Source organism: Argentina silus, assembly GCF_951799395.1.
Source record: "Argentina silus genome assembly, chromosome: 13".
Lineage (NCBI taxonomy): Eukaryota > Metazoa > Chordata > Actinopteri > Argentiniformes > Argentinidae > Argentina > Argentina silus.
The window spans coordinates 11225238-11249441 of record NC_139667.1 but is presented as its reverse complement, the minus strand read 5'-3'; the positions used below and the strand labels follow the sequence as shown (position 1 = coordinate 11249441).

Here is a 24204-nt window from a genome sequence, read left to right as displayed (position 1 = left end):
ACACCAAACACACTGTACAACAGACAAAGTCATTTGGTCAATGTCAGGCGTGACTGTGGGCATGTTCCTCCAGCGCTCGTCTGAAGTGTGTGTGTCCTTGATGTGGTGGAGGGGATGGAGTTAAATCACAAGGGAATCCGGAATCTCTCTCTCTCTCTCTCTCTCTGAGCATGCCATCATTCACGTAGGAAAAGAGTGGAGTGATCGTTATCGGGTCCCGTCCCTCCTCTTAAAGAGCTGTAACGACATTGGCTGTGTTATCAGCGGTGCGGCGTCCTTATCTCTCCCCGAGCCACAGTGCTCCCGCGCTCCCTACCCGGCTTAATGATGCGCTGCCACGGGCCAACGCACGCACGCACGCACGCACGCACGCACGCATGCACGCACGCACAGCCCAGAACAACGGTACACCTGCCTGGCACGAGCTGATGTGTGACTCAGGCCTTTGTAACGAAGAACACAGTTGTCTCTCTGGGACGAGACGAGGAGGGCGGGGGGGACAGTGTGTTTTTCTACAACGACATGAGATTGGTAGAGGTTAGGTTGGCTTATTGCCAAGACATGGTGGGGAGGGGAGTGTGTGTGTGTGTGTGTGTGTGTGTGTGTGCGCGCGTCTTTTTCCATCATTACTTTCACAAAGGAAGGAAACAGTGTGAGGTTTAAGAAATGTTCTGTAACTGACTGTTCTATTCAGAGGCTGTTCTCCCTGGTCTTGAACAGAGAGGAGGTAGAGATGAGATGAGGTCATCCTGGAGCGGTCTTGAACAGAGAGGAGGTAGAGATGAGGTCTTTTCCTACGGAGGGGAGGCTGGAGTCACCCTCGTCCCCTAACCCTGGGCAGCTGTCAACCTCTCAGAGGACATGGCTCTCTGGAACACATCACTGAGAGAGAGAGAGAGGGAGGGAGGGAGGGAGGAGTGAGGGAGGGACACACACACACACGTACACACACGTACATATGTACACACACACACACTTTTCTTTGAACTGACACACACCCGCACACACTTACGCGCACGCACGCACACACACACACACACACACACACAGAGAAAGGATATCTGGCAGGACTGTCCTTGAGTGCGGTGAGGAACCCCGTTGAATGGGAGCCTGTGGAGACAGACAAGGCAGATAAGAGAGAGTGAGAGTCCAATCAGTTCTGCTCTATTTTACAACTTCCAGAGGAATACAAAGCTTCCTAAAGTATTCAGAAGAAGCCCTTAAGCCGGTGTGAGGTCGAAACATCAATTGTCTCTAATCCAATTCCTCATGATCAAACTATTAAGCTGTTCTCTTTGATTCCAAACCGCAGAGTCAACTAGAACTGGGTTTGGGTCTTTGAATGGAGATGGTTGAGAGGGTAAGTAGGGATATGGCTGAATAGACTGAGAGAGCTTCCTCTCCTCGGCTGGAGAAGCTTTATGGATCAACGTTAGGAGAAGGTGTAAGATGCTGAAGAGACACAGTCTCTGCGTCTGATGGAAGTCGGCTCAGAGAACTACTGTAGTTTGAGTGGTGTGGAATTCTATGACTGAATGGCTCAGCTGGTGAGCAGAGAAGGGGGCACAGGTGTGTGGGTGGGTGGGTGGGTGGGTGGGTGTGTGTGTGTGTCCATGTGTGAGTGTGTGTAGAGATAGCAGGGGTGGATATTACAGTGAAAAGCAGTGGGGCCAAATCCGGCCCACCACTCCTAGCCAGTTGGTCCGACAGCAGGTGACTTTGGGCCAGGAGGTTTTCACAACCAGGAAAAAAAACAACTTGGCTCTGGTTGCTGCCCCACTGTCAAACTATACAATAAAACACAGAACTTATACCATTCTGGTAGTCAGGAAATACACAATTTCATACCTTCATATCATCAAAGTGAAGTGTGCATTTAACAGTGAACGCTTCTTTGAACACATATGAATGCAGGGGTACATTGGATACGCGCACACGCTCACACACACACGCTCACACACACCATAACACTCCGTTCCAGCCCAAATGGGCCCTGTCAGCAAGTTCTGTGCGAGACAGAGTACAGCCACTTTAATTGCCATTACATTTTAACTGCCATCTGTGAGAGGGGTGGCTAGGGAGAGAGGGTGATGTAGGGAGAGAGAGAGAGAGAGGGAGAGAGAGGGTGACATGAGGGGAGAGAGATAGAGAGAGAGAGAGAAAGAAAGAGGGAAAGAGAGAGAGAGAGGGTGACATGAGGGGAGAGAGATAGAGAGAGAGAGAAAGAAAGAGGGAAAGAGAGAGGGAGAAAGAGAGAGAGAGAGGGTGACATGAGGGGAGAGAGATAGAGAGAGAGAGAAAGAAAGAGGGAAAGAGAGAGGGAGAAAGAGAGAGAGAGAGGGAGACATGGGGTGAGAGAGATAGAGATAGAGAGAGAGAGAGAAACAGACCCACAGCGATGTGAGGAAAAAGAAGGAGCACCATCCAGTAGGGCCGTCTCGTCCAGGCTAACCCCGCCACCATAGACCTATTGATCTGAGTGTTGTGGTCTCATCCATAACGCTGACATGTGCTTATAGAACATGGGAGGGGGGGGGGGGCTACTTTGAAGGGCCGTCAGCTGTACTGTAATTCCGTGGGCCGAGGGAGAGACGCTCCTTCCCCCCTCTGACGTAACGCTCAATCTGAGGCGGCTCGTAAACAGGACAGACTTCTTTCTTAACGAAAAACAAGAAAGCACTTGGGTCGCTTTATTTTTCGTCGCAAATACTCTTCCCCCCCCCCCCCCACACACACACACACGCGCGCACACGCACACGCACGCAGTCAATATTTCACAAACAAGAGAGGGACACTAAATAAATAGCAATGGAAGACAGCATTCTTCACCAGGTAATTTTTGTTGCCTTTCTTGTCACAGAACACAGCACAGCATAGCTACATCCACCCACTCACTCTCTCTCTCTCTCTCGCCCCCCCCTCCGCCCCAACACAGACGCACAGACACACACACACACACACACACACATACACACAGCCATGAGGAACCCAGCTGAAGTCCACTACCCGCTCAGTAACGAGTCACAATGCTGCAGCTTTTCACTACGCCCACTTACAGCCTGCTGGCAGGCAGCTCACATAGAGCAACACCAGAAGAGTGAGTGTGTGTGTGTGTGTGTGTGTGTTTCTACTTACGTAAGATGACGTGGGTAATGACGAAGGAGAAGATGAAGATGGTGAGGAAGGACAGGGAGAGGATGAACATGTAGAAGAAGCGGTAGTTCCTCTTGCCTACACAGTTCCCCACCCAGGGACAATGGTGGTCGAAGCGCTCTGGAGAGGAGAGGAGAGGAGAGAGAGAGAGAGAAGGTAAAGGTACAAGGGTACTTAGTTTAACACAGCAATGCAAGTGTACACACACACACACACACACACACACCCATTTAAGCTCCTGTAAATGTGCTCGCCCCGCTCTGATACACACTCCTAAAACGTCTCTGTCTGTGATTACAACGGAAGGCATTTCCAATCCCCGTCTCAGTCTAAATTACAGGAGGAGAACATTCTCCTCTGAGTCTTGGCACAATTATCTCCTTCTCCACAAAGCGGCCTACTTAAAGAGCAGCCATTACACCCGCGGCTGCCCCCCCACCTCCCCGAGTCCCCCCCGACACGGGTCCATAGCTTCAGATTCCCTCCTTTTCACAGGGACTGAATGAGCTATATATCGCGGAGGGGGGTGTTAATGGATAATAGCATTAGCGAAGACCTCCGTTTGGGGGCATTTCTGGAGCGATTCCGGCCTCGAGAGCGAACGACGTGAGGGAGAAAGAGAGAGGCATCGACGGTGACTCTGCTGGGGTGATTAATAACAGGGCTGGGGTGATTAGCGGGTCTAGCGGTTAGCCCCGTGTCTCTGTCTCACCAGGCCCATGTCTGCTACCTACTAGCTGGGGCTCAGTGCTTAATGGGGGTTCATCAAAGCGGTTGGGTTTTTTTTGGGGGGGGAGTGAGAGCCGACTGACCTGGTTGGCGCTGTGTGGATAGGGAGGTTACACAACGGGCTACTGCTGCTGGTGCAGAAAAGGAACTGCTCATTAAATATGAAGCACCGAGACAGATAAGACTGTGTTGTAGACACTGCTTCAATAGGAATACTTGTGGAAGATTCAGATGCAGTGCCCTGTGTGTGTGTGTGTGTGTGTGTGTGTGTGTGCGTGCGTGTGAGTTTAGAACGTCTCGATCACAACCGTACGCCTCCGAACAGTTCCTCCTGCCAAATCGCCTCCCAAAATATCCCTCTCCGTGCAGGAATACGCTATCGTAAGAGACGGGTGCTTATTTGGAGCTTATGCTCAAATCTGTTGAACAAACAACCTTGATTTGAAAGCAAAATTCATATCAGAAACATTCGCTTTGGGATGTTTACCTCCTGAAACGACAAGAGAGCCGACCGAGGCTGAGATGATCAAGGATTTGCGTGTGTGTGTGTGTGTGTGTGTGTGTGCGCGTGTGTGGCCTGGCAGGGGTGCTGGGAGCAGGGATTAATGAAGACAGGAACACACGTGTGTGTGTAGAGATGGAAGGAGGAAAGGAGAGGATGCATCAGGGCAGAGAAGAAAAGTGTGAGGCGCAGAGGAGGAGTTGGCAGAGCCGTGTGTGTGTGTGTGTGTGTGTGTGTGTGTGTGTGTGTGTGTGTGTGAGAGGAAGAGAGGAGCCTACGGCAAGTCACAGAATGCCAAGGGAGGGAGGGAGAGAGAGAGAGACAGACAGAGACAGAGACAGAGACAGAGACAGAGACACACACACACACACACACACACACACAGCAGTGCAGGTGGGTGTAGGGTGGACATAATGACAACAAGAGAGGACTGCTGGCATTTAGTAGATAGGCCACAGCTCCTCTGAGTATCATAAACCCTTCCATCCCCATCCAACCCACCGCTGGGGGGGTGATTCAACACCCCCCAAATGATGAAATATGAAATCGGGCGACTCCAGATTTGATAATAAAGTCAGGTTTGGCTCATCTGTCTTCCAGTGCTGTGAAGTGTTAATGAGCTCATAAATTCCGGGCCATATGGGGACTCAGTCAACAGGAAGGAAAGGGGGGAGGGGGGGTCTACGGAGGCAGATAACGCTGGGTTGTGTATGGAGGAGAGGTGGGTAGATGTTGGGCTGATTGTGTTGTAGAACAGCCGAGGAATATTCTATTAATGTTTTAAGGGATATTCTCGTGGTCCTGCCTTATCATGACAACACAGGCCTAGATGTACGAGTGTGCACAGACACGCACGTACACACACATACAGTAACACACACGCACACAGGGCACACACACACACACTGTATGCAGTCTACTCCACCATGCTAACTCACCCACACAGTTGTCACAGAGGCTGCAGTGAGAGGCCCTCGGCGGTCTGAAGATCTTGCAGGTAAAGCAGTACTTGAGCTTGATGGTCTGGCCGTTGATGTTCACCTCCTTCGTCCTGGGGGGGGGGCGGTATCCCCCTGAACTGGAGCCGTTGGCTACGTCTGAGGGAGACAGAGAGAGAGAAGGGAGAGAGAGGGAGGGAGAGAGAGAGGGGGGATGGATGGGTTAGCACAAGAACGCAGACCTAGTTCAGGACGCAACCCACCGGGTATCGAACGCGGGTCCGACGACTCCAGACTGAATCAGCTAGGCCGAGCTTAAGCCTGGGTCACTGACTCCGTGGGCTGACCGTATTCATCTCACGCACCATCTCTGCTAAATTTAGGTCTTGAGCCCTCTGCTCAGAATGGCTGTCTCTGGAGGAGGACGAGGAGGACGAGGAAGAGGAGGAGGCAGGAGGCAGGAGGCAGGAGCCAAACCTGGCACGCAGACCAAATCATTCCCTCAGCCGGGGAAAAACACAAAACGCTCGGTGCCATTGTGCTGGCGTTTTCACAGACAGCACTTTAGAACAATGTAGCTCAGTGTCAAACCCGGTGAAAGGACTGGGAGGGCGGCAATAGACTGAAGAAAAGGAGCAATTATGTTACGTGAGAGAGTTTATGATGATCTTCAAAAGCATAAATGGTATAGCCTAACCGATTCCCTTGTACTGCTAGGCTTCTCTCTCTCTCTCTGTCATGTGTGTGTGTGTGTGTGGGAAAGAGTGTGTGTGGGTAGAGCATTGTGTGCCTCTGAGCCTGGTGGCAGAGCTGGAGTGGTGTGTGTGTGTGTGTGTGTGAGTGTGTGTTGTGTGGGCGTTTGGAGATTACAGTAAATGGTGCACATGGGTCTCTATTCAGTTCATGTCCAACGTGATCAATGCTCAGCGTTCCCCCTCCCCTCCTCTCCTCTCCTCTCCTCCCCTCCCCTCTCCTCTCCTCTCCTCTCCTCTCCTCTACAGAACGGTGTGAGAGAGAGAGAGAGAGAGAGAGAGAGAGAGAGAGAGAGAGAGAGAGAGAACCAGGGGAGACAAATGAACGAGTGGGAGGTGAATTAGTAACCATGTCCCTCCATGGCTGAGAGAGACAGCAAGCTGTTGAAGTACTCATAGTACAGTGGCAGTACTCCACTGTAGTACTGTACTACGTAGTGTTATCTACCGGGCTAGAGAGAGGGAACCCTAACATCAGGGCTCTTCTTCTCTGACGAGCTGACACTTGTGCCCATCTAAAGTTTATTTATCTATCTAGGATAACGGTCACTCCACAACCAACTGACAGTTATAAAGAAATATATATATAAAAAAAAAATAAAAAAAATCACATTGAGGACCACTCATAAGGAGTTTTGAGAAAATGTAGTACTATAAATACAAGACATAATTTCTATGGGATACAATACATGACACATCTGTACGTAATGTGTGGATGCAGCAACTGCAGTGTATCCCTGGACTCGGGTCACTGATGGTTCAACTACAATAAAGGAAACAGTGTGTCTATAAAAGGCAGTTCAGGACCATAAAGCTGCCTCAGATGAGAAGCGTTGCATTATGGTTGATTGTTTGTGAAGCTAATCCAACCTTTTACCAACATTCAAACTCCTGCTCCTCCACGCGTCCTTCAAGCACAATGCCACTGGATGTGATTAACAACTAATGAAACCTTCATTGACTGGGCATGGAGCCCAGAATACACAGCTTGCGCTTGCGCACTCACACACACACTCTCTCTTTCTCTCACACACTTACTCTCACACACTCACTCACGCAGTCTTACACACACACTCTCTCACACACAGCCCCACACAAAGCCCCCCCCCCCCCCCCACACACACACACACCTCGTAGGGAGATATCAAATTGGCCTTTTTTGCTGAGTGGAAGAGTTCTTGTACAGTTCACAATACCAGCCAAAGAACTGAATTTTTTGGAGCGATTTTTTTCCCAAAGAGACGCTGTGTCATGATGGAGAGGGAAAGAGGAGGGTGGTGACAGAGGAAATACCAGGGGTGGTTTTGGGCAGCGATACAGCGTGTAAAACCCCCCCGTCTATCGATCCAAAAAGCTTATTGAAGAAAAAAAAGGCTGAAGGAGGGTTCAATGTCGGCCAAAAAAAACAGGCGGGGCCCGGCCCGGTCCAACCCAGGCCAGGCGGGGGATAAAGGGAAACTAATTGCTATCCTGCGGTGATGTGGGGAGAGAGAGGATGGGCATCGGCAGATGGACCTGGATGGAAAGTCAACAGTACCAACATTGACTTTCTGTTTAATCACCAACCCGGTGATTAAGACTAAGACTAAGACCATAGCTGGTGCTCTGAGAACTAAAGGAAAGAAATCCTAATGAAGCCAGGTCGTTAGCGGTCATCCAGGGAGGGATCCTGGCTCTCTGAGTGTGAAACACAAATGTAGCCTCAGGAGAGGGAGTGTGTGTTCTCTATTCCCCCAAACAACAATCCTGTTGTCACACCTCTGGGGAGAACAACTGGCTGGAACTGGGACTAAGCTTCGACACTCTCCAGACATCTCGTCTCGTCTGGCCGCCTGCCGTCATCTGTCACTGTCGGTTTCTGTGTGTGTGTGTGTGTGTGTGTGTGTGTGTGTGTGTGTGTGTGTGTGTGTGTACGTATGTACACGCCTGTGTTTTTGTGTGTGTGTGTGTGTGTGTGCGTGCGTGACTGTGACAGAGCTGGGTGCCCTGCTCTGAGACTGTCTGCAGAGTGTTCTCTCTGGTGGCCTGCTCCAGGGCAGTCTCCTGACGTCCCCCTGCCCCAGTCTCCTGACGTCCCCCTGCCCCAGTCTCCTGACATCCCCCTGCCCCAGACTCCTGACGTCCCCCTGCCCCAGACTCCTGACGTCCCCCTACCCCAGACTCCTGAAGTCCCCCTGCCCCAGACTCCTGACGTCCCCCTGCCCCAGACTCCTGACATCCCCCTGCCCCAGACTCCTGACGTCCCCCTGCCCCAGTCTCCTGAAGTCCCCCTGCCACAGACTCCTGACGTCCCCCTGCCCCAGACTCCTGACGTCCCCCTGCCCCAGACTCCTGACGTCCCCCTGTACCTCTGATCACTGTCCCCTTGCCCTAGCCTCCTGAAGTCCCCCTGCCACAGACTCCTGAAGTCCCCCTGCCACAGACTCCGGAAGTCCCCCTGCCCCAGCCTCTGATCAATGTCTAGAGAACCCTGTCCTGTACCATCAGCATCAGGCTCATGGTCAGACTCCTCAAAGGGCCTGTTCAAATCTTTCATCTACTCATCCTTTTCTCTTCATCGAGGCCATCTCTGATCTGTATAAGATAGGTGAAAGTAGCCTTATGTTTCCACTTCAGTGCTTTGACAGATCCAATACCTTTCTTATCCGTGATCACCTCATGAAAAGGCCTTTCAGATGGCCCAAGGCAAGGACAGATGGACAGATGGGTTTCTACTGGAAGTATTGGAATGGGGCCTGCGTTTACTGTACAGGGCTGTCCAGCTGCTGTCGGCTCCAGAGGGAGAGAGAGGCCCCACAGGGAGGAGAGAGGGAGAGAGAGGCCCCACAGGGAGGAGAGAGAGAGAGAGAGGCAGAGAGGGGCCTTACAGGAACAAGAGAAAGGGGGGGAGAGAGAGAGAGAGGACAAACAAGAGGGAGAGAGAGGGGGGGGGACACACAAAAACCACAGCCACACTTTTCCCTGAGTAAGCTCCCTCCCTCCCTCCCCTTCTCTCCCTCCCTCTCCCATACAGTAGGCAGGGGTCTGTTGGCAGAAAGAGTCCCATGCAGGCTGCTCTAATTGTGCGACGACTCGTGCCTCTCTCTCCTCTCTCTCTCTCTTTTGTCTGGCTCCGCCTGGTTAATGTGACTGGCTGCAATTACTGTCAGGCCTCTATTCACCGGCCATCCAGCCTCACCTCGCCATGGCTCTTTCATCACCAGGCCTTTCATCTCCTCCTCACTGGGGCCGCTGATGAGGCTGGAGGACAGGCCAACAAAGGAGGAGGAGGAGGAGAGGAGAGGATGACATAATGAGAGAGACGTCCCTGAGGAAATGGGACTTTAGGACGGGGGAGGGGGGGCGGGGGCGGTTCAAATGTAGGGATAAAAAATTGGAAAAAAACAGAAGGCCGGTGGTAGTGTGTGTGTGTGTGTGTGTGTGTCTCTGAATGTGTGTGATGGTTACATAAGTCGTGGGGGATGCCGAGGCTTCCGCAGGCAGATAAACTGGGCGTTGAAGGACATGTTTTCTTTCAGCGGGCTACACACACCGAGGGTGACGCTAAGGGTCTCAATACACACACAAACACGCACGCACACAAACACGAGCACACACACACACGCCTGCGCCCACATCCTAGCGCCCCAAACACACTGTAAATTTCCCACTGGAAAGAAATTCAATACTGACCATGTTTTCCAAATAAAAAAAGAACACAACATGAGATTAAGGTTATTATGTTATTATATTAAGAGATTATTGTTATTATGTTGTATCACTGATCTCTCTTCCCACTGACCAACAATAATAACCAGCAAAAGACATGAAAAACATCTCTCTGGTTCAGCAAATTAACCATGGAAGGGGGGAGGAGGAGGGTTTTAATGTGCTTTATGAATAACATTAATAAATGTTGAATGTCTATGTGTTTACAGGGAACGTGCCCAGTCAGAAACGGAATGGATATGCTTCCGGTGCCTTCCCTCTGGAGCGTCAAGCTATCTTTGGACATGGGAAAGAGACGGACACAGTTTTCCCTACAGGAGCCATCAATCAGGCCTTAAATAGAGGAACTCTCCTAATCTTATGGCTGGGTTCAAATGCCCTAGAAATGTGTTCCTCCCGCCCCCACCCTCCCTCAACATGAGAACTTTTATCATACGGGTGAAACCATGGCCATAGAGGCCTTCCTGATTCTGTCAAATTGCAGAAACCTTCAAGTAGGGGTGAGGCCTAACAGGAGCAACTAGGTGGGGGGGACAGGCAGCAGTCCTGGGGGCGGTACGACATACATTAGGGTCATTATGGAAACGGCATACATAGCAAACACAGTTAGAGTAGGACTTACAGTAGGCTTGGAGGGAACACGGTGATCGTCATAGCGACATCAACACGCTGTGTGTGGGAGGAGGGTGGAGGGCACATCGATAGCAGCAATCAATTCAATCGGGGGAATCAACTAATGATGGTAATTAGCAGAAGAAAAGCTAGATTAGGCCTAATTACGGAGCTGTACTGGGAACACCAACCAACCACCGTATTTAGCATTTTTCACACACACACACACACACACATATATATATATAAATATACATATATGTAATTATTATTTTTCCCACAAACAAGCTGAAAGTGTAGAGAGACATGTGTGATGATCCGTAGGAAATGTGCCATATGATGTTTGGAGAGGAGGGGAGGCTAAATATAGACACACGTGTGTGTGAAGACAGACTTTTCACTGACACGCTGTGACACATACACGGTTACCCGGGGCAACGTGGGAACCCTGGAGAGCTCCGGGGAGAGAGTGCGAGAAGGAGAAGTCCTCGTCTGAACGCGTCTTCCTGGCGGTGCGGCGCGGGGCGGACGCCGGGGGAGGCGACAGGCTGGTATCCAAGCTGTGCATAATTCAGCGACGCGGAGGATCAAGAGACTGTTGGAGATGGCAGAGCTCCTGGAATTCACTCTCTGTCTCTGTCTCTCTCTCCCTCCCTCCATCCCCATCTCTTTCCCTTTCTCTCCCTCTTTCCTTCCCTCCTCTCTCTCTCTCTCCCCCCTCCCCACTCTATTTCTCCCCCCCCCTCTCCCATATCTCCCTCAGAGTTAATAAGTACCTCTGAATAATAACTACCTCTTATTGGTGTTCAAATCACTCAACGGACTAGTGCCTGAATACTTGTCAGACATGTTTTTAATATAGGCTCTCTCAAGATCACTCAGGTCCTCTGGCACTGGCCTTTTAGGTGTTCTTCCTCACCCAGGTGTGTCTCTGGTCCTGGCCTCTGGAACAGCCTGCCAGAGGAGCTGAGGGCGTCACAATCTGGAAACGCCTTTAAAAGAAATCTTAAAACATACCCTTTTTATCTTAGCATTCTCTTAATCCATCTACCCTCTTCTATTTTTACTGCATTGTTGTATTTCCTTATGTTTGTTAAGCACTTTGTATTGCAATTTTGCACGAAAGGCGTTATATGAATAAAGTCTGATTTGATTTGAATCCAGAGAGAGGGACCTACAATAGATGAATGGACTGTGGGAAGGGCTTATTGAGCTCCGCAGAGCCACTTAGCGGCACCAACACTGAGGGATCAGCTCAAGCGGAGGGCTTTGTTCACCCACGCTGGGATGAATAATCCATGTCCCAGTTCACTACCCAACAGCAGCCCTAGGGCCCGCAGCCATGGCCAGCATGGAGGAGACTCACAGCAGCCGCTCTCCTCTGCTTTGATGGTCCAAACACTCCACACCATTCTGATTCTGTCCTGGCTGGAGTTAAACCCCCCCCCTCCTCCTCCTCCTCCTCCTCTTCTCTAGTAGAGCAGGCATCAATCAGGGCCAGGTCTGGTGGCTGGCTGCCCAGGGACATCATGTTTTATGTCTCCTCTTCTCCGCGCTGGCACCCAGCAGGAATAACATCATCGTAACGCACACGCACACACACACACACACACACACAGACACACACACTCTCTCTTGGTTCATTCTTTCAGGGCGAGCAGATACATCAGGTAACTGGCGACTGGTCTGGCACGCTTTTAAAAAAAAGCTGTTTAAAATGTCCCATTTTGGCCAACAGAACAAAGAGAAGAGGTGAATTATGATGTTGTGTTGGGTGGTCGTCAACACACTCTGCTCCTGGTAGAGGACTGAGGGACACTCAAACAGTGTTCACACATAGATGTGGAACACAGACACACACACACAGTCACACAAAGAAGCATGCACGCACGCACGCACGCACACACACACACACACACACACGGGAGCACATCCTCGGAGGGCTACAGACAGCCATGACAGGCAGCAGGGAGCAGAGAGATGGAAGTATGACCCTGGTTGGGAACTCTGCACTGCCAACTGCTCTGTCTCAACACGCCAGGTGGGCAGGGGGAGGCGCATGGGCAGGGGGAGGCGAGGGAGAGAGAGAGGGGGGGGGGGAGAATAAGAGGGATAGAAAGCTTGGAGGAAGAGGAAGACATGGAGGAGGGAGGCAGTGAAATTCAAACAGGGTCTCCTAATGCTTTTCTGTAAAGCGCACACACGTGTACACATACACAGTAAACCAGTTAGACTAAATTAGAGAAACCAGAGGTAATACTTTGACCTAAATGGCCATTTTTGGACTTGAATCCTTGTGCAATAACGTGTAGCCCCCGGGTGCCATATTTAAGTGAAAGAAACAGCAACATGACTAATATGGGCCTTTAAATGTCAGTGCATCTGCCCATCCCTCTCCAGCACGTCACGCTACACTATCCATTACCTCTACAGGAGGTGAACATCGCTACCGGTGGTTTAAATACATCCACCCCCCTGACATTCACTGGCTGGTGACCGGAAGAGAAGAACCAGAGAGAGAAGAGGAGGGAGAAACCGCCGTCTCCCATTACGTCAATGCTTCAGAGAGCCTCGTGAACTTGGCATGCACTGGTCTGGATGATGGAAGTCTGTACCAGCGCCAGCTCCACTTCTACCTACACTGTTCAACATGACACAGACAGACAGACAGACAGGCAGGCAGACAGACAGGCATCCCTACACTGTTAAACATGACACAGACAGACAGACAGGCATCCCTACACTGCTAAACATGACAGACAGACAGACAGATGTCCCTACACTGTTAAACATGACACAGATGGACAGACAGACAAGCATCCCTACACTGTTAACCATGACACAGACAGACAGACAGACAGACAGACAGACAGACAGACAGACATCCCTACACTGTTAAACATGACACAGACAGACAGACATTTTCCGGATGGAAAGATGAGACAAACTCCACTAATAACAGCAGTGATCAATACTACCAGAGTCAGAGCAGTACCGACCGGAGTAGCCCGCACGCCTTCCCCTTACTATCCCTGCCCCCCCTCATCACAGGGGACAGGACACAGACCCATTGATTTACACAGCAGAGTTTATCCACAGAGAGAGAGAGAGAGAGGGGTGGGGGAAAGTAGCGAGAGAGACAAAGAGAGAGAGGTGAGGAAAGGTAGAGAGAGAGGGGGAAAGGAAATAGAGAGTGCTGCCCTATCTAAATAAAAGCTCTGCAAATAGAGACACACAGGTCTCCCCAGCAAACATCTGCACAACACATGACAGGACGGAGCCCAGCACATCCTGTCTCACACGCACGCGCACACGCGCACACGCACACACACACACACACACACACACACACACACACACACACACGCCAGGCGGCGATGTCCACAGAATGACAATCGACTCTAGTTCTATCTGCATACATGTGTTGTACATCATCCAGGCCCTGTATCTGTGCTCTGAGATTCGTCAAAAATAATCATTTATTTCACTAAGAAGTGAAAGTCGCCTCCTCCCAGGGGTCTACTTCATTTACAATATCCCTGACGTAAGCTCCCATGCACGCACACATGCACACAGACACACACATGCACACACACATGCACGCACACATGCACACAGATGCACACACAAGTTAGACTAAAGGAGAGAAAGCAGAGACAAACAGTGCGACAATGAAGCAGTTAAAGTGTGTCCTGGCTGTGTGTGTGTGTGTGTGTGTGTGTGTGTGTGTGTGTGTGTGTGTGTGTGACTGACCACAGAGCTGCACCACAGACAAAGTGGAACACAGCAGGCAGAGACGACAGACTGCATTCCTTCCTTCCCTCTCACCATGAAGGCCACTGTGAGCACACTCTCTCTCCTTCTCCCTCATTCTCTCCATCACTCCCCCTCTCTCTCTCTCTCTCTCTCATTCTTTCTCTCCTTCCCTTGTTCTTTCGTTCTCTTGCTCTGTGACCCAGGGCCTCCCTGTTGACACAGCCAGCAGATCCGTGAGTCAATATGCCTATATTTAGTCACTCTCCCTCACCAACCTTAGGGTCGCTACCTACAGCACACACGCACGCACACACACACGCACGCAATAAAATAGCCTAACTGATAAAACAGACAGTTAAAAGGACACCTGTCAACACCTTCACAAACATAACAAGTGTTTTTTCTCTTGTCGTCTTCTACAGGCCTGTATTTTAAACACTCCCAGCCAGACACAGCCTCGGAAAACAAACACACGATACATCTGAGCCGACTGTCGTGACGCCATCAGCTGGCTGACTGACTGCCAGACTCTGGCATTTTCCCACAGCGTTAGACCAGTGAGACCATGACATCGGCTGGGTTGCCAGTCTCTCATCTCTGACCAGTTTACGACCCTGTAAATGCTGACGGTTCGACCTCCGTCGTCTTCATAAAACAACGCACGCGCACGCATGCGCACACACGCACGCACGGTTAGGGTTAGCAACACTCATAGCGGTAAAGAGGTGGGTGTAATGCCACTGAATGAGTAAGATGACTAAAACGGGTGGTTAACCAGTCAACCCCACGTGTTCTCCTGGTAGGCAGAGCTGAGTGACAGAGATAAGACCCTGTCCTCTGTGGAGGAGAAACGTGGCTGCCTAAGAACAGGCTGGGAGCAGCAGTCTGAGAAAGAGTCTGGAAATGTGAGGAATGAGCTCTGATCTGAGAGTTGGTGTGTGTGTGTGTGTGTGTGTGTGTGTGTGTGTGGCGAGTGTATTGGTGTGAGTGTGTGTGTGCGCGTGCGTATGCGTGTGTGTGTCCATTTGTTTGCATGAGTTTCTGCACAATATGTGAGATAGAGATTGATAGGACAAAGAGAGGATGAAAAGAGGGGACACGAGTGATTACCACAAGAGAGACAAAGACAGGACACACTGAAAGATGGAGAGAGGAAGAAAGATGGAGAGAGAGATTGATACAAAACACACAGAGAGAGAGAGAGAGAGAGAGAGGGAGAGAGAGAGAGAGAGAGAGTCCAGGAGAGATGAGGCTGGATGGAGGTAAGAGCTAACAGATGTGCTCTAATGCGCTGCATGTCACGCTGCCACGGCATGACTGGAGCCAATACAGCAGTGGGCATGGGAACCATAGAGAGGAGAGAGAGGGAGGGAGGGAGGGAGGGAGGGAGGGAGAAAGAAGAAGAGATATAGAGATAGGGGGAGATGGACAGGGAGAAAGAGAAAGTGATAGAAAGGCCAAGAGTGAGAGAGTAAACAAGAACCAGAGATAAGAGAGGGGGGAGGAAGAGGAGGAGGAAGGGAGGGGGGGAGAGAGAGAGAGAGAGGCAGAGTCTGTAATCCACACAGAGGGATGGTAATTCAACTGGGCTGTTCTCCTATCTGTCTTCACCATGGGAAAAGCCAGTGACATTTCCTTCTCAGTGGGTTAAAGGAGCCGCCGCGTCCAAATTCGGTTAGAAGTTCCGACAACATCCTCCCTAATCATAATATAAACCCCCGACATGCAGGGCCCCTACCCATCATCATCATCATCATCTCCTCACAGCAGACCTAAGAGCAGGTTTGTCCAGAGTGCATGCCAGGGATGTGTGACACACACACACACACACGACAGTTTGTGGTGTGTACAGATACTGTCTTAACCAAACCTCACATCTCCTGTTTAGAGTACAAAGCAGAGTAGTATTTAGTAAACTGTTCATCATTGTTCATAGCTTTAGTTTGTTTATCCTCATAAACAATCATGGTGCTGCATAAGAGGACAGTTCAAAGCCAGTGCTTCAAGCCCTTTATGTGCTACTGCTCCTTCTCTCCCAAAGCTCTTAAGTCTCCGAACAAGATTAATTAAATAAGCACAACGTTTGTTTAACAAGGCTCTGGCCCGCCTGCGGCCACAGAGACAGGAGACTGTTTGATGTTGGGACTGAGACATCAAAACATCAGCACATCGTATCATTAGACAGAATATCGCAGGATAGTCAAAGGGACAAATGATATACGGTTATGCAGTTGTGCTAAACATGAATATATCAATAGGTGAAAGGGTTGAACGTAGGCACATTCCATGGCTTTATGAAGGGAATGAATAGACAAGCATCTAGGCCTTGGCCATTTCGCACATTGCAATAGATTATACTGCATGCACCGAAATGAATGTATTGTGACACAAAGAATCGACCGCTAAGACCTCACCGAAGAGACGGATCACAGAGACAGAGAAGGGGAGGGGGGAGAGAGAGCGAGAGAGAAGGGGAGGGGGGAGAGAGAGCGAGAGAGAAGGGGAGGGGGGGGGAGAGAGAGAGAGAAGAGGAGAGAGAGAGACACGAGGAGAGAGAGAGGAGAGAGAGACAAAAAGAGGCGAAAGAGAGACAAGAAGAGAAGAGAGAAGGGGAGAGAGAGAGAGAGAGAGAGAGAGAGAGAAACCTCCCAGAAGAAGCAGATCACAGACCAGACACAGAGACACCTCCAGTTCACTGTGTCTCCTCTGCCCAACAGACTGAGGCAGCATACCACAGCTCCCCTGGATCAGCCTCATCTAAAGAAGCTTACAGAGACAGACAAGGGGAATGGGGAGAGAGAGAGAGAAGAGGATAGGGATAGAGAGAGAAAGAGAGAGAGAATAGGAGAGAGAGAGAGTAAGAAGAGGGGGGAGAGAGAGAAAGAGAGAAGAAGAGGGGAGGATAGAGAGTGTGTGCAGGTTTGATAGGGAACAAAGCTAGGACGTGTCAAAGAGGGTTTGACATTGTCTGCTCTCCGTGTTATCTCTCCCTCACAGCTCTGACTGGAGGGGGGGGGGGGGGGGGGGGAGAGAGATCCCCAGAGAAGGAGAAAGGAGGGGTCCAGAGCAGGGGCAGGAAGGGGGGGGGGCTCCCAGAGCAAGGGCAGGAGGACACTTTTACATCATAAGAGATAGGAGGACCCTTCATCTGCCCTGGGCAAAGCCTGTCTGTCATCTCACAGGGAGACAAAGCATCAAACTCAGATAGCTAACGTGACCGCAGGGTAAAGGAGGAGAGAGGAGAGGTGAGGAAGAAACAGGGAGAGGAGAGAGGAAGAGTGAAAATGTGAGACAAGGATATGGGTAGGAGGAAAAGAGAGGGGAAAATGGGAGGAGGGAGGTTGAGAAGGGAAGGCGTGAGAAGAGGAGAGACGAGATGAATGAACGTTTTGGAGAGAAGGAGGTGTAAAAAATAAAATAATAAAAAATAAAATTCAAATAAAAAAAGAGAGAGAGAGTGTGCAGAGCGATCCACCAAACGGACAGAGGTCGTACCTATCTGTCTCTCCAGGTCCGCGGCCTCGTCTGGGGTGGCTCTGGGCAGGACCCCCGGGTCGCTGAAGCTGGTCCTGAGGAGAGTCCCCAGCACAAACACAAACAACACCCCTCCAATCACTGGGACGGCTGGGGTCAGCTCCTGCGCCAGGAATGGACAACTGGAGAGAGGAGAGATAGAGAGAGAGAGACAGAGAGACAGAGAGTCAGTGCTAGACTAACGCATACACACCTGCAACCACCTAGCCTAAATCAGAGAGGAATGCTTTTTTTGGGGGTTTAAAAACTAAAATCTTCATAAAACAAAAAACAAACATTGACCTACAGGAGGCAAACGAGGACAAAGCACACTGTCTAACCAGACTGCATCAAGCTAAACACGTTAGCCATTAGCAGCTGCTTACCGATGTGAGCCAAGAAAGTTTCGGAAGCAGTTATAATTACACACTCCTATTTCAAAACACTCCCGAGACACCGAACAGGGACGCATGACCGCAGTTTACATCCGCCCCCCCCCCACTCCCACCCCCCTGCCCGGTCCTTCTCTGCCAGGGTTTCCTCTGGCCTGTAATCTGATCTAATGAGAGATAATTTAGCACTAATCCCGTTAGGGTATGATCTTGCAGGTGCTTACTACTGTAATCACATTAGATCTGATAGGGGCTGGCCACCACTACGTCTGCTTTCATTAGCCCACCAGGGAGAGGGGAGGGGGGGCGGGGCGGAGGGGGGGGGGGCGGATGTGGCGGTGGAATTCCGAAAGAGTGGGTCATTAATGAGCTCGTGGAGCACATGTGGTCGACCGAAAACGCTGCACGAAATACAGCGCCATGAGTGTAGCCAAGGTTCACAATCATACGGTCATCGAAAGGTCTCGGAAAAGTCATCTGAACGAGGCGCGATGACCATGCGTTGACCGCTCGTCCCTGGAGGGACAGTTGAAAAGACGGACTGTACGAACCCAACAAAATGTCTAATATAAAAATGTCAAAAACACCTTGGTGATCTGTTACCTCAATGCCTTCATTCAAAAGAGTTAACCCTCTCTGCATTACTGCCTCCTGGTGAGAGGAGTTGTTGTTGTGAAGAGGCTACATGACATGGAACGGGGCACTGGGGAGAGAGAGGGGATAGGGGGCTCCCTTATTCCATTACCGTAATGTTCAGCAGCAGGGAGAAAATGCCTACGACGGGAGGACAGGCATTACTGCCATTCACAGAGCACTTATGTTGCACTCACTCACTGATTGCAGTTTTAGAAAATCGATGCCAAGCAAAAAGGTAAAAGGGGAAATTCCACGATAACAGAATGACTGTCTGGGCTCTATCTTTCACTTTCAAACGTATGCCAAACAAAAACCCTTGATAGTAAAGTTTAACAAACCATACACCTTCTATGCTACTACTTACTACAAAACAATTACCACTGAAAATGGAACAAAAAACACATTTACTTTAAGACCTGTGCAGATTTAAAGTCTGATGATGAAATGCCCATAAAATCTCCCTTTTTTACGTAACCACGTAGAAGATAAGATTCTGTTCCAAATTAAGATTCAAATATGTCTACAGAAAGAGTGGGGTGTTAGCTTTCATATGACACCTTAAGTTTGAAAACATCTCTATCGGTTGTTGAGCTGCAGTAAGTGAAGTGGATTAACATCCAGTAACAGAATGATGGCAACAGAAATCCCCCACAGAAATGCATGATATTTTGTTTAAGTGTTGATATTAGTCAACCGGGGATCTATACTATCTATACTAGGTTTGATGTTTTTCTAAACTTCTTTAAAGACTTTTTTCTGGTAGACGTTTTCTTTTCCATATGTTTGACCAAATGTCAACGGCTTTAATTGTCCCTATTGAGATTAGAAATGTATTTCTGACTTCATATCCCAAAACTCTAGACTCTTAGCTTACATTTGACACCCAAATTGATATGCTCTGATAAATTTCACAATTTGGTCCTCATGGGTCTTTTTACACTGAACTCATAAATGAAGCCCATAGATCACAGAGGCCAGGTACTCTATGCTGTACAGATAGGTTTCACAGCATATGCTAACAGGCAAGGTAGTTGACGTGTATCTATAGCCCTGCTTGGGCTCAAGAGATGCCATAAGTCAGAGGTGGGGACTTTCTCCAGGCCTGCTGTGTGTCTTACGACATAAGAAGAGCCTAGAGGTCTCGTCTGGCATGCCTTACTTAAACAAACAGTTACTATGTCAAAGCCTGGGTTAGTGTCTACAGCAGCAAAAGCCTGCTCTATGTCATAACCATTAATAAAACAAACAGCATTATGCACTAGAGAGCTGTGGTTGTATACATGATTCCCAGAACAGTATGGCAGAGGCTTTCTCCAAGCTGCTGGAGCTCATGATGACATAACACCATCACACCACCTCCCCTCCAGATGGTAACACCTTGGGAGAGCGTCCATATCCGCTGTGGAGAGCCTGAGCCATCGCTCCCACCGTCCTGGCCAAACGACAGTTGCCATTTTGGGGCTTTGGCTCTACGGCAGAGGACATGGATCCAAATCTGAAGCTCAGAAGAGCAAGAGGTTCCATTAAACCTGTTAATACACGTTGAAGCTTCCAATGCCAGCTGTTAGAATGAGACCATCTAAACTTTCAGATGACCTATAGACTAGCCAATTGCAGCCCACATGATAACAACATGGTCAAGGGGTGTGTGATGGCTAGAGTCATTAAAAGGGGTGTGACTGGGCAAAGAGTCTTGGGGTGGCGGTGAGGGCATGTGCCAGGCGTGCTGGCCAGCTCTCAGGGAGGCTCGTCCCCTCAGTGGGGCTGATGCCAGCTGGGTGCCACATAGATCACTACATCCTGTGGGGTTTTATTAATACCACCACTCGGCAATGCCAATGCTGCAGTGCCAGGGAGATGAGAGCTAGCTACAACATCAAACCTGACCTTTTGGACTAGGCGAAAAAGACGAGGCTGACAGAAACACAAAAGGTGTTTTTGCGCAATCATTAAAATTGCACAAATCATTGAAAGATGTAAAGCTAATCATTGACAATCATGAGTGATTCAGTCCATGTTGAAACCAACAATTCTTATTTGCACTGTCAAATGGGTGCCCTGGTGGTTCCACCATTGAGAAGCATCTAACATTTGATAAGAGAGCAGAGTGGTCCAGCATGCTTGTTATCAACTCCACAGAGCAGCAGAAACAAAGATCCCAGCAGCAGTCAGAAGAGAAGACGTGTAGCTGTGTGGATGGAACAAAGTTAGTGGCTGTAGTGTGGTGTGTTGTTGTCTGGGACATCAGCAGGGGTATGTACTGGTCTGGACAGGATGATGAGATAGCTAGATCCATAGATGACTGGGGACTGGTGTCCTGGGCTTTCTGTTCTGTCTTGAGACAGGAGTACTCTGCTCTGAGTCTGGACATAATGATGATGATGATTATGATAATGATGATGGTGGTCCAAGGACCTGTGCTGGGTTCATTGACAGAGCATGGTGTTGTTTAATCTCAGATCCTGTTTTGGTTGAAATCCCCACTTCCATTTAAAGCATTCCTCTTTATACGTCGGTAGAATCTGCGTGTCGCAAGTGAAATTGACCAGATGCACCGCCTCCCATCACTATTTCTCGATGGGTACATTTAAATAAAGAATCTGACTTAGTGAGACTAGGTGTTGTTAGACATGTGACTAACTACATTTGGACAGAGTGGTGAAGTCGGTGTCCAGACTGAGTGGGAGGGGTTGCAACCCTCATGAGCAATTACAGAATCTGCAATTTTATCCTGACGGTTTAAGAGCGACAGCCTCTGCGACAGCCTCCTGACACGAAGACGCCTGACACAAAGATGAAGGAGTCAATCTGTGGAGTCCATCGAGGAAGGCCTGAGAGGAAGGCTAAACTACTAAGTATTTTTATTCTATTTGATTATTTTTTCACTACTCTGAGTGTATTGAGAGCTACCTACATCTTGTATAGCCCACAAACCCTCTCACTCTCTCTCTCTATACCGGCAAATATCACAATGTGCTTTCTCCCCATTCCTGTTATTTCATCCCTCAGGAGGACACAGACGCTTCACCTCCCCTCGCAACCCATCGAATCTAGTCTACCCACCATGCTCAACTGACCACGACCTCACTGTCGCAGGAGGACTTTGGAACTGCCAGTCAGCGGCCCGGAAAGCAGAGGCTATCTCAGCTTACGCCTGCTTCATATCCCTCCACTTCCTTGCTCTCACAGAGACATGGATTACACCAGAAAACACAGCTACTCCGGCAGCCCTCTCTGATGCCTACTCCTTTTCTCATTCACCTAGACGTAGATGTATAGATGATTCACTTACTTAGACAAATGTACTTAAGTTGCTTTGGATGTCTCTAAGTCGCTAAATGTCTAAAATTAAATGTAAGTGACAGTCTGACCCTTTCAACACCTCAACCAAGGTTGAGCATACCAACTCAATCACATCAGTGGTCTCACTCCTAGACCACCCTGGACACACATGGACAGGAATGCAGCTGTAAACACAGACGTACATAGACACAAGACAGACACAAATGCACACATACACACACACTTGATCAAGTTCAATGGGATGGTAGGCTTCAGTGTGAAGAGAGAGACACAGACTAGTTATGCAACACGGCGCCCCTCTGCCTGGTGGATCCCCCTGCACCAGTGGCTCTGCTGCTGATAGAGATCATCTCGTTCTGTACAGGGCCATCCCTGTGGGACAGATTACTGGGGAGATGCGTTTCAGAGTCCTGACCTGGCAGGGTAATCCATTACCAGGGCCAAATCCCTGGAGCATGGAGCAGCACATCTCCCTGATATTAACCCTCCAACCTGACCCTGCACAGTACTGTACAGCAGAGCCAGCCAGAGTGTCATTTTGATGTGGGATCCCATACTGACTATAGTTACATCTTTAGTGCTGTTGTCTGATTCTGCAGGTTATTGCACATGCCAAAGAGCATGGAAAAATACTAGAGCACCAATCCTAGGGCAAGATTCAATTAAATCTGCCAAAGTGATGTGGTATCTTTGTTTAGCCAACAAACTGCCTGGGGCACAAACAGGGTTTATTCTGAAACTGAAGGCATACTATTGTGAGGAGTGGTTTTGCAGTGCCCAAAATATTGTTCAACTGTATTTGATGGTACGCTATGTTTGTTACTAAATAGGCACCAAACTGTGGGTTTCATTAAGTGGAGGCCTAGTCTGCTGTTTAGTGATTTGGTTGACTAGGCGCCTGAGGGTTTTAATCCCCTCTGACTGCTTTCAAACAGCTGGTGCCAACCTGCTCCCTCAAGAGGAAGGGAAACTCATTCTCAGCATTATCAGTGCTGTTGTGGGTCCAAAGAGATCTTGTTGTACAGCGTAGAACCAAGCTAAGCAGCAAACGATCCGCCTTGAGAGGCAACAAGAGAAAAATAAAAGGGGCAAATTACTGTTGTTACGTCATGGTTTGGTGCCAGAAAGGAACAACATGTCGTTTCTGAGCAGAGCTTGAGGGGGGTGGAAATTAAAAAAGGAGTGCAAACCACTTCTGTGCACTTACGCAGTATTGAAGAGAGAGCCCCATACAAAACTACTGAAAGACAACAACAGCTCCAATCCTTTAGGAAGGAGAGCTACTTTCCACATCATAGGCCAGATAGTTAGAATGCATAAAAAAATTCAACAAAGCAGTCAACAGAGATAAAAACACTTGTTTATATATAAAGTGAACTTTAAAACAAGACTGTAGATCAAATATGACTACATTCACCTTTCAGAAGTTCCAACGAAGGCTGTGCCCACTGGAAGTAGCCAACAATATATACTACTGAGTAGGCTAATATTGCAATAAATAATTGACTAGGAATACTATGGCCTGTGTTGTTGCAATTGTTTAAGGACACTGCTACTGTATAACCACAGTACCTATCTCAAAGTGACAGAGAAATCTTATGGTTGACCTGAGTCTAGTCTTCCTCTAGGTTTCTCTGTAATGGGGTAATGGAGGTTAAAAAGCATACTGAGCCCAAAACACCCATGTGTTTATCCCTGTATTGGAAGGAAGGCAGGCTCCCTCACTTAGGCTTACTCATCTCTCTCAACACACACACTGTCAACGTACGCACACACGCACAGCTCTGAACAGGCTGGATAATCCCTACCAGCTTCAATCCAGTTAACGTGAAGGGAACCCCACATGGCTCAGTGTGACATCTCCCTGACATTAGCTGATTTGAAGGTGAGTTAGTCTCATCTGTAAGGAATATAAAGTCTAAGGGCCAATGTCTTGGAAGGTGACATGTGTCTGAAAATGTAAGACATGAGGAGCTGAAGAAATCAAAGCAAGTTAACAGTTTAGGCTACATATTCAAAAAACACAACCTATACCTGACAGATTAAAACCCTAGCCAAATGCATGAATGGAGCTAGGGGCTGTCACACATGCCCTGCTGTGTAAGTATATCTAGACTGAATAAGCAGACAGAAAGAGCAATTACAAATCTCCAGGAAAACGAAAATCGATGTCCAATGTCATTATGGAGCCTGACTTCATCTGCTCATTC

At 49.1% G+C, this 24204-nt stretch overlaps 1 protein-coding gene across 3 annotated transcripts in view; it reads right to left on the bottom strand.

Annotated features, from left to right (window-relative positions):
• Window positions 1-24204, bottom strand: part of LOC310813665 (palmitoyltransferase ZDHHC14-like) — a 49768-nt gene that overhangs the window by 11148 nt on the left and 14416 nt on the right. For all 3 annotated transcript variants that reach the window (XM_083682732.1, XM_083682730.1, XM_083682731.1), the window contains 4 exons: window positions 17646-17806; window positions 5323-5481; window positions 3136-3273; window positions 1062-1110 (listed from right to left, as the gene is read on the bottom strand). In XM_083682732.1, the coding sequence (XP_083538858.1) occupies window positions 1062-1110; window positions 3136-3273; window positions 5323-5481; window positions 17646-17806 (507 nt within the window). The remainder of the gene's footprint in view (window positions 1-1061; window positions 1111-3135; window positions 3274-5322; window positions 5482-17645; window positions 17807-24204) is intronic.